Here is a 12,045-nt window from a genome sequence, read left to right as displayed (position 1 = left end):
GTGTGTGAATGTATGTGTATACATAAGTGATAGAAAATTAATAAACACATCTTTATTTTGTTGGAATACTGATTATTTATGGAAGTGAAACTTATTACTCTTTAGGAGCTTGAAAGAAAAAACCAGGGTATAGGGCTTTAGACTTTCTTCGAGTGACATGAACAGAGCAAGGTCCATATGTTTAATGTGCCTTCTTCGAAAGAGAGCAGCTGAAACTGTCAGGACCTAACATAGACTCTGAAGACATCTTGACATTCATTGTATGTTTGACATTACATGCTTTCTGAAATTCTTTTTATTCTTCAAGGATTTTATAGCTATCCATCAATTTATCCCAGTTTTGTTTCCCAATAGCTGGTACAAAATTGGTGTTTCTTGGGGCTCCAAGTAAGTTAATGCATATTTGTCACAAATTCATTGTTTCCAAATTAATTTCACATCAGAAGTGCACACATTCTCAATGTAGGAGGGATATAAAAGTAAACATTGTTTATGAGGCCAAATTTAAATAATATCATGTGGTCTTCCACAAGGATGACCAAAACTCTGATTCAAGATGATAGAAACAATGGCCGAAATTATTGCTCCATACGGTACCACATTCTATGTTTGTTCTTACGTTTTTGTACTACATATATTATGATTCCCCACATTGAATTGCCATTTTTAAACATAGAGTGACATAGATATCTTACACAAATAACTCTTTTCAGGGATGCCATTCAGAAAATTGGATGTACAAAATAAAAAACAGTGACAAACATTGTAAAAGGGCAGGGTGTTTTCTCATAATGGTTTTTGGAATATATTTGAAAAATGCTGACACCTCTGCCTCTACTTCTTCTTTAGGCTTCTTTACCTGAAACAACTGATCTTCCAGAATTCTTTATTGCTTCTTACAAATGGCCTGGATGGACCCATGGCCCATTGGATCAAAAAAATTGTGCTGCATCCTGGGCTTTTTCCACTGCAAGTAATAAAATCATTTTAACTACTTCCTTATAAATCTCCCTTTGACTCTAGATCTTGGTATAGTAATTAAAAGGGTTTTTAATTTAGACCAGTTAAATATTAACATTTGGTCAATTTAAAATCTTACTCTGGCCAGAGAAAGCAGCCTGAAAATGATATAAAAACATGTTTTTACTCTGAAAATTGGCCTTTATTTTTAGCATCTAATTTTAAATAGAGAGTAGATCAAAAGAGCAACAAAGAAGTTACCAAAATTTATTTGTTCTTTGAGAATTAAGGCCAGATAATAAGAGTATAAAGTTCCTCTTTACCCATAGTACTATCTGTAATCTTAATATGCATATCACACAGACATATAATTCTTATATTCTTTTTTCTTGATAAGATCTGAAAGAATATATTTAATTATTAAACTAGTAGATTTGATGTGAAGTAAGAATTCAGAACTAATTGTAATGGATTAAATGGGTTTTATCTCATTTTAGATAAAAGCAAGTATGTAGATTCTGACTCTAAAGTGATATAATTGATCTTCTAATAAGAGTAGTTTCCAAATTAGGTTTGCTGTTACTTCAGCTGTGTGAGGAATACATACCTCTGTTGCAGCAACTTTTATATATTTTCACAAGTCCAGTAAATCGATATTCAGGTTAATCCCAAGATTTGGTCTCCAAATTATCCTCAAAAGCATGTTGACTGTATTATAGTAATTAAGCCTAATATGACATTGATTGTCTACTATCAAAGATCACTTTCATAAAACTGTGGTCTAGGCTTAAAAATAATTCCAAAAGAGTGCTCAAAAACAAACTAAGTACTGAAAGCATCATGAAATAAGTTGATAAGCTCTGAAGGGTGGCACTCCTTGGCACAGAGGAGTGCTAATTCTTTGTCTAAATATCATCACTTCATAGTATGAGCTAGTTCATTCTAGAAAAGATGCATTTAGCTGAACTCACCTCTGGAGCATCTCCATCTGTTACCTCTACACTAATGCCTATTCCCCCAGTATAAACAGTCTCTTGACCTCTTTGAGCCCTATTCTAGTTGGTTGGGGACATATTTAATCAGATAAATCATTTGTCATTTTATGTTCATGTGCTTAATGTATTACACCTCCTAGGGGATATATAAGAATTTTACTTTAAGTTAGACCAGTATTTCTGAACATGTCTTAGGAAAGACATTGGTGGTAAAATACTGAGAGTAATTTGCTAGGCTGATTTGGCCTGTGTACTCTGGTATCCCCAGGTCACAGCCCCATAGATGGCCTCAGCACAGGGCTAAGTCTCGATTTGTCCCTCTACCTAACAGGCGACACAGTTTTGTATCCTGTGTATTCAATACATCAAATCAGGCTGATACTATTTTTTTTAGTGTGTTAAGTAAAGAAAAGAATATTCTAGGGTCTCTTAAAGACCTAGAAAATTGTCAGGAAGTTGTAGTTAAAATAAGAGAAGTCTTTCAAAGAAACTAAAAACTATTAAATGGGATAAATACAATTTAAAAATATACATACGTATAAAAATATTGTTATGCCACCAAATAAAATTCAAGCAAGATATCAGAAGTTAAGAGGTGAAGGAGTTTGAAATGGTGAGGGCAATACATACTGCAGAGCAAACTTGGAGACAGAATAAAATAAGCAGGGAAAATAATAGTGTGAGTCTCAGAGGTAAAGCCCAATGAAAGTTTTCAGAGAAAGAGTGGAAAGCAATTTGCTGAACTGAGTCATTCTTAAATCTTCTGACCTTTTCCAAGTATTTCAAGTGCATTTGGATTAAACCTTCACTGAGATTCAGAAATGCCTGTAAAAAAGCAATGTATTGAAGATCATCAGAATTTAAACCCTCATCCTTTAGTTGAAATCTACAGATTCATGGGGCTGGAAGGGATGTTAGACGTCCCCTTTTTCAAGCCTTTGGTTTTGTAAAAGAGGTACAAAGAGGGAAAGTGACCTGCCCAAAGTGAAAGGCGAGAAGTCTCAGAAGTGATCCCAGAAGTCAGGCTTCTGACTCCTTCAGCATTATTTGTGAAAGTCTTTTCTGAACCAAGAATAGTTACACTAACATTTAAAAAATATACTTGATTCTGAACCCTTGTACTGAAAGTTGAAGCATCAAAGAATTTCTATTTTCTTTTATGAAACAGGGAATTATTTTCTTGAGACTAAGAGAGATGGTGGTATAATGGCGTTTGCTCCTATGAAATGTATCTAGCACAAAATAAATGGGAATTGAGAAGAAAGTAGGAACATATAGATTCAACACACACTGAGTGTCTAAAATGTGCCAGCAATTACACTACAGAATTGTACATATACTGTAATTACATAAAAACCATGTATTTGCAAAAATACATATGTAAAGGAATTACTTTAAAATGAATTATTTTGGAATAATTCTAAGCTAGCATCTTGAGGGGTTTCAGTACACAGATAATTTTGATGAATTAAAACAATAACTTCTGAGAAAAGTGCATAGATAGAAGGAAGGTTATGAATTTGTTGCCTTTCATCAAAAATAAGAGATTAAAAACAAGATTATATCAGGTCTCCAACAACAACAAAAAAATCTGTACAGGAATATCACTGACTCCAATTTTCTCATGATCTCAACACACATATTATCATGGAAGCATGATCAAAATGCTCACATAGTAGTTTTCTGCTACTGGTTGATTAGTTTCCCTAGTCTATTATTCTATGAGGTCAGTATGATGACTCTGTGCCTGTCACCTAGTAGGTGGTCAACAAATGTGTGTTGGGGAAAGGAACAAACTGATTAACAACAACCATGCTAGGGAATTATTTAAATAAATAGAAGGTTCAATCACAAAAGGTATATATATATATATATATATATATATATATATATATATATATATATATATATATATATATAAAACAAGGTAAATTCCACATCTACTAAGATAAGATTAGGATCATAATGTTCAAGAAAATTGTAAACATAAAAATGTGCTATGTAGCTTTTTGATAGTTTATAATGTAGATTTATGTTAGTCTCGATTAGTTTAAAAACCAAAGATTAAATTTATTCCAATACATCAGATTAACACGGATGAATTTCCAATTAATATTTCTATGATCAGTTTTTCTGATTTCCTGAGTCTAGTTACATTCACTTCAAAAATATATTTTAAGCCATGATTATATATAACACTGTTTTACGTATAGGAGACATAAATGTAAGATATGGCTCTTGCCCTCAAGGAGTTTCACTTGGCAAATTTCTTAATGAAAAATTCAGAAGTATATAGAACATGAAAGGAACAAGGAACTAGAGAAGTCTTTGAAGTTGGTAAGACAATGAAGCAATGCCAAGACTGGACAAAAACTATAACTGAAATGATGACACAGTTGAACTTGTTGGAATACACAGATATATTCGTCACATTTGGCCTTGATTTTTAGTTACATTAAGTTTCCAAGACTAGTTTAAGATTCAAACAAAAAGCACTATGTAAATTCTTGGCAATACCATGTGTCACTTGACTATTAATCAATATTCTCTTTGAAACAGGTGTAGCAGCTGACCGCATAGCGATTCAGTCCAAAGGTCGATACACAGCCAACCTATCCCCTCAGAATTTAATCTCTTGCTGTGCCAAGAACCGCCATGGATGCAACAGTGGAAGCATTGATAGGGCTTGGTGGTACCTGAGAAAACGTGGGTAAATAGCTCCCCAACACACATCTCTAGGATTCTTAAGAGTGTAGCTTAGGTTAGAATAAGAAAACATATATATTAAGAGTTTTCCAAAAAATTTACAAATATATATGCTACTTCTATATAAACACATGGATTATATTCAAATATATACTATATTTGGTATCTATTGAGATTATAAGCTATTGGAAACAATTGTTTGAGGAATATATACATTTCTAGCTAAATTAATGAAGAGTCAAGTGAGCATTGTCTTCTTGTGGCTCTGACCCAAATGGTTCTACTGAGTTGCCATGGAGGGAGGAGAGTAGTTGATATTGTTGATACCTCTCTTGAGAACTTTAGCTCCCCAGGTAGATGAGTAGATAATCCCAGGTAAAAATTAAGTTAAGAATCAGAGGAATAACATAAAGACGTCCTGTATAGTTGCCACAACTCATGAACATCAATGTCACCATCCATCCCACCTGATGAGAAGAGGCAGGCTGCATTTCTTTATGCTCATGTAGTCTGATACCCACAGAGCATCCTCGTGTCACCTATAAGAACTAATCTACTTAAAAGCTGAGTTATCTGTCTAAGGAACCTGCAGCTGATAATGAGTAGTAGACGTATGTGCTGCCCCTGTGTTATTTCCCCCTCCACTACGTGATCTGGGTCTGCTACAGAGAATTTAGGTGCTATGAGAGAGTGGGTGTTAAGAATTTTATATAAAGTTCTTTAAAATTTTTTTCTTATGTTTTGCCTAATAAGATGGTGCTTAGAATGGACAACTTGGGCTAATACCTTCCTGGTGTAGCAGTGCTTGGTTGGCTTCTGTTTTGTACTATAATAAAAATTAAAGCCTTTTAGGAGCTTAAAAATATAACTTAACATGAGAGTCAATGAAATCTTATTGTATTAGTCTGCTCAGGTTAACATAACAAAATGTCATAGACTGTGTGGCCTGAACAACATGCACTTGTTTACCACAGTTTGGAGACTGAGAAGTCCAAGACTGGGGTGTTAGTCAGTTCAGTTCCTGGTGAGAACCCTCCTCCTGGTTTGTCTTCTTGTCATGTCCTCACCTGGCAGAGAGAGAGCTCTAGTGTCTTTTCCCATTATAAGGGCACTGATCCCAGCATGAGGGCCCCACCCTCATGACTTCATTTAAAATTTTCTCCCAAAGATGCCCATCTCCTGATACCATCACATGGTAGTTAGGGCTTCAACACATTAATTTGGGCTGACACACTTCAATCCATGGTCCTCATTATCTCCAAGTTGAGACCTTTTTTTGGAAATGGCTTTGTTTTCATCATGCTCCTTTGCTCAGATTCTCTTACTTTGTTGAACACTATTGAATTTTCTTGAGGCAATTCCACCAGATAATTCCATGGCCAGCTCAACATTGACTATCCGTAAAATCAATTCTGTTGTTTTATTTTCCTTAATACCTGCTTCTATATTCAATGAATTATGTTAGATTTGGATCCAAAAAATTTGTACTTTTCAATGTTTAATTTCAAAATCAGAAATCAAAATTATTTTATTGTTTGTATAATATATATATCTGATAACTTTCTACCATATTAACTTTAATACTATATTAGTATATACAATTCTTCCAAAGTATCATGAACTACAGTCACATAATAATTGAAGTCTTATGAGAAGGTATCTATAACTTAATAAAAATGTAAAAAAAAAACCCTTAATTCTAAAACTTACATAATTTATCAGAATATTCCATCTGAGTATGATAAAGTTCATTCTCTTTCACATTAAATTTGGCTCTTCTACATTATAATTATAAATGCAGACTTAAGGAGTCCTTCCCCTATTAATATTACCACAGATTTAATTGATGAACAATTTTCATCTTCAGAAAATTCTACTCAGTAGATAAATTTATTTATTAGACTGGATTTGAGCAAGATTTTAGAATATTTTAAAAATGATATAAATTAACTTATTTATAAAACAGAAACACACTCACAGACTTAGAGAAGGAACTTATGGTTACCAGGGGAAAGGGGTACAAGGGAGGGATAGATTGGGAGTTTGGGATAGACATGTACACACTGCTATGTTTAAAATAAAATGCCTTTCCATGAAAAAAAAAAAAATAATGAAGAAATAGGAATGGGGCGGGGAATAGTTAATATGATTGAACAACTATGTTCAATGTCATTAAACTTACCTGTACATAGCCAGAATAATTTACAAATGTTTTATTCAGTAAAATTGCATATAGATAGGTAATTATGGCATTTTCCTAAGTATTACTTTTACGTCTTTGCTTATTCCTCATAGACTGGTATCCCATGCATGCTATCCACTTTTCAAGGATCAATATGCTACCCATAATGGCTGCACCATGACAAGTAGGCCTGATGGGCGGGGAAAGCGACATGCCACCAAGCCCTGTCCCAACAGCATCGAGAAATCCAATAGGATCTACCAATGTTCTCCTCCATACAGAGTCTCTTCCAATGTAAGTCTGAATTGCAAGAATTAGAAAGGGTTAACTTTCTCAAACATATATACTACTGTTATTAAAACTATTTAAAAACTAGTATATTCTAAAATAATGCTATGCTTTCAGGTATAATTTTTGATATTCTTAAGATGTCTATTAAAGACCTCCAATTTGGGTATAATTTTTGATCTTTGTAATATTAGCAGTCCAAATGATTGCCTTAAATTCAAAAATGCCTATGGAAATAGAGTTTTATAATTATATACATATATATGTATACATGTATATATATATATACATATATATATAAATACTTGACAGATAAAAGCTACAGCAAAACCTTTTACACTGACTTTTTTGTGATAGAAGCTCATTTTATCAATCCTTTGCCTTACTCCACAGAATAATTGAAGTGGACACAGTCATAATGGAAAAAAGATTCTCTTGGATTCCAGTTTGTCATGTTAAAAGCCTAGGAAAATTGTACTCCATTGTATCAGTGTCACCCAGATATTCTCATTTTCAGAATATTTGAAACTTCAATGGCTTCCAGATATCTGTAGAATACAGTTTGGCATTCTTACCATGACATACAGGGCTTCATGATTTGGTTCTGACCTACTGCTTTCACAGACTCATTTCCAACCAGGTTCTAACCCGCCCCCCCACCTGCCCATTATGCTCCTGATAAATTGACCTACTCTCTGCTCCTCAGGTGCACCATGACCTTCATGCTTCTCTACTTAGCCAGGTGATGATTCCTCTGATGCAAATGGTTATCCCACCTACTTCCATGTCAAGGAAGTAGGTCAAGACTTCATCTTCTTTGAGAAGTTTTTTCTTGACTCCTAGGTAGAACCAATGTCCCTTTCTTGTTTGCATCCATGGAACTTTGTGCTTGTCTCTGTAATAAAACTTAGTATCTCATAATGCAATTAGTTTTGTTAGTGCCTGTCTATTCCACCAAAATGAAAATATCTTCAGGATACATGCAAGGTCAATATTTGTTTCTGTCCTAGTTTCTTGTCTTTACTCTGATCAATGTATTCACATTTATATGAATAGATGAATGAATGACCTGCCTCTTTCCTAAGGGTTACATTACACAGGGGACAACAACAGAGGAATATTTGTATGCTAAAACTGAGGAACCTCACTAAACAATCTTCTGGGATCTCTTTTGTGATCCTAAGAATGGAGGTGACACTAATATCTACTGATAAAACAGAGTTTTAATTGAATTATTTTTCCTTTGTGACCATAAAAATCTTTGTATTTTTCTTCATTCCAAAATTATTTTCAGTGGTAAGAGTCAATGAAACGTGTGTGTGTCTTGTTTTTAACAACTTCATCAATGTGGCAATTCACATGTGAGTATTTCAAAAGATGATTAAGAGTAAATTGCAAGTGGTCAAGGCACACTGGGTTGCATAATTCCTAAACTGATTGTACAGCACCTAACATTACACACCAAACAATAGGTTTACTGTGTTCTGATAACAGTAATGGTGCTCACTGATATTTTTCTTTCCAGGAAACTGAGATAATGAAAGAAATCATGCAAAATGGACCAGTTCAAGGTAAGCTTTGATGAAATATGGTTGTGTCTTATTTATTCCTTTAATAAACAACAGTATTACATTTTAGCTCCTGTATAAAGAACTTAATAAATGATAGAAAATTTTTACTTTTAGATTATTCTTAAGGATTCAGTGGTTGTAAGACCAAGGTAATTATAGGAGATACACTCACCTAATAACCTAATTAGCTGACCTTTTATTTGAAGAAGATAGACTCATTCATAAATTGAATTCTTAAACATATGTTAATGACACATTGGATGAAAGTCTGCTAAGTGTATCCAAAGTGATCATAGATCCAAAAGACATTTGAACAGGAAATACTAACTGATAGAGTTCATTTAATTGTTTACTTATATTTAGGACTCATACATCGTGTTAGAAATTTTCTCATTCAGTTTAAATGGATTAGGTAATGGATTGAAAAAAAATCAAGATTTAGCAGTAGAAATAAAGTGGACACTATTTTTTCTATAAACTCAAAAGAAATCAAATAAGCCAGTATAATTTTTGTGTTTTATAACATGCATTCCATTTTGATCAATTTTGCATATGTGTTATGTATAGTAAACTAACAGTAAATAAGGAAATAATATACTGACTTTCTGTAAATTGATTTTGATATGAAGATATTATTTCTGATACATAGTTCCTCTGCTTACCTATTTGATTTGATTTTGCACCAATGGCATGAATAAAAATAGGTTCACAGTGTATATTTTCTATGCTAAACATTGCCTTGAAATGCTTGAAAAACAAAACCAGTGAGGCCTAAAATAGAAATTCAGGGTGTGAATACTGAAAGGCCCATAATATATTCTCAATGCAGTGGAATTGATAAATAAATAAATTAAAGAATTTAGTTAAACATAACAAAATTAAATTGAAAACATCTGTTATATACCCAAGGAACTATTGGCCAAAACGTATTTTTGTTTTTCTGAATGCTGGCCTAATTAGTATTGATTCAACATTTGCAGGAACCACAGATTTTAAAACTGTGCTGGGAGAATTTTTATTGATCTTTATCATCACTTAACATTTATTGGGAAACCAAAGCTTACTCTAATCATGCCCTGAATTTAACTTTTAAAATCCTGGGACAATACACAAAACGTGAAACAAATAAAGAGAAATTTTTTTCCTCCTTACAGTTGTGTAATTTTTGAAGGCTGGTAAAATAGCAGGAGAATTCATGTGTAATTTAAATATATGTTTTGTTAAGAGGAGTTTGTGTGACAAATTTGAAGGAACACAGGCATTTGAAGTCAAGGCTGAATTTGAAATTCCAGTTTTGACGTTTGCAACTTAAATGACTTTGGTCAAGTTATTTAAACCTCTCTGAATCTACAATCGCTATATTACTGTTTCAAGTTTCTCTCTTTCTCTTTCTCTTAATCAGTCAAAAGAAACTTGCATCATAATGATTTAAAATTGAGAACACCTTAGGTTTATTTTATGGTCAAATATATAAGTGTTCATGAATTTTACATAATGAATCAAAAATAAAGAAATAAGATTTGTAAATAAAAATGTTGAAATTAAGATTATTCAACATCTATGTAACAAATATTTGTTGAGAACCTTGCTCCTACCAGCCTGAGCCAGGAGCATGAGATAGAGCTCACCATCCTACCCTCAGGTGTGTCATAATTCTGTGTAATAAGTTTGCTGCTATTCTCCAAAACTATAATTGCACTACAGTAATTTATGTACTTATATGTTGATGGGTTCATCAAGTCTATTTTGGTGTCAGAAACTCAAGGAAGGATCCATCTTCAAGTTAATTATCATGGTGTCTCACTCATGTTTCTTTCGTTGACAGTGGTATTTTTTCTGTATTGAAGAGTATATTTTATTTGCAGTGCTTAGAATTGAGAAAAGCTAATGGAGTCAATGATTCTATGGAAGAGAAAACCACTAACAATATTTCACACTTTTATAAATGCTGGTTGCCTCATCTTGCTGTCAATGCAAGGTGGTTGTCTACATATTGTTGCCTGGGCTAATATACAGGGATTTCTCCCACTTGGTACAAAAGAATGTAAAAGGCAATAGAATTCTGAATAAATAATACTGTGTGCATTCTTCTGAAATCTATAGAATTAAAATTAAGTTTATGTGCTGGAAAGAGAACAAAAGAAAAGATCTGCATAGAGTACAGCTATATAAATTCTTGAAATCCTATGGGAAGGTGTTTTAAAGTAAATATAGAAGATTTAACCTCTTTTGAGAATATTTAGACAGCAACAGAAAAGGCATGAAACATTAAAAAATGAAATAAAAAAGTGGAATCAAAAGTAATATTTGACTTTGGAAGAGAAGCTTCATTTTAGGATCTATCAAAAATTGTTTCTTATTTTACTAAAAATGCACATCAAACTAAGACAAGCATTGTGCACAGTTATCAAGGTATACTTAACTAGCCCAACTAAAAATATTTTCAATTCAAGTCTTTGAAAGGAGAAGTTTAAAGTGTTCACCCTGAATTGCCCAAGCCCTTCAATAAAACAGCACACAATACAGAAAAGAAATAATCTAGGTGGGGGAAGGAAGGAGAGTTTTATAAAGTATAAGCTCTTCCTTTCTAAACAATACACTATTGGCTTAGTTCTTCACAGCTGGAGGGATACAACCTTCTCAGCATATTCTTTTGACAAGGGTTCGCTTTTTATTCAAACTCACCAAGGAAAGTTTTGTATTGGCTTCCAAAGATGAAGGACGATTACTTTAAACCCTGTTTGCTAAGTTCACCCTTTGCTGCTTGCTTAATTGGAATTTAAAGAGACTTGTGGAAAAGCCCAAGAAGCCCAAGAAATAGTGATCATCAGTCAAGTGTAGTGGGCTTCCTGAAAGGTCTCAGTTCCTGGTAATTGTGCTTCTGTCAATTAAAAATAGATTGCAGGTGGTTCAAGAGAGCAGAGTAGAAGGACGTGCTCCCACTCCCTCTTGCAAGAACACCAGAATCACAACTAACTGCTGGACAATCATCGACAGGAAGACACTGGAACTCACAAAAAAGATACCCCACATACAAAGACAAAGAAGAAGACACAGAGATGGTAGGAGGGGCACAATCACAATAAAATCAAATCCCATAACTGCTGGGTGGGTGACTCACAAACTGGAGAACACTTATATCACAGAAGTCCACCCACTGGAGTGAAGGTTCTGAGCCTCACGTCAGGCTTCCCAACCTGGGGGTCCAGAAATGGGAGGAGGAATTCCTACAGAATCAGACTTTGAAGGCTAGCGGGATTTGATTGCAGGACTTTGACAGGACTGGGGGAAACAGAGACTCTACTGTTGGAGGACACACATAAAGTAGTGTGTGCATCAGGAC

The 12,045-nt window shown here is 33.8% G+C and overlaps 1 protein-coding gene across 1 annotated transcript in view; it reads left to right on the top strand.

Moving 5' to 3' along the window:
• The window catches only part of TINAG (tubulointerstitial nephritis antigen), a 74,401-nt gene that overhangs the window by 25,156 nt on the left and 37,200 nt on the right, over window positions 1–12,045 (top strand). Inside the window, exons 5-8 of the mRNA XM_059076942.2 lie at window positions 850–973; window positions 4,515–4,665; window positions 6,957–7,137; window positions 8,657–8,702. Coding sequence (XP_058932925.1) covers window positions 850–973; window positions 4,515–4,665; window positions 6,957–7,137; window positions 8,657–8,702 — 502 coding nt within the window. The remainder of the gene's footprint in view (window positions 1–849; window positions 974–4,514; window positions 4,666–6,956; window positions 7,138–8,656; window positions 8,703–12,045) is intronic.

The sequence above is a fragment of the Kogia breviceps genome, chromosome 10 (assembly GCF_026419965.1).
Source record: "Kogia breviceps isolate mKogBre1 chromosome 10, mKogBre1 haplotype 1, whole genome shotgun sequence".
Lineage (NCBI taxonomy): Eukaryota > Metazoa > Chordata > Mammalia > Artiodactyla > Physeteridae > Kogia > Kogia breviceps.
Note: the sequence above shows the minus strand (reverse complement) of the source record. Positions and strands in the feature narration are given on the sequence as shown.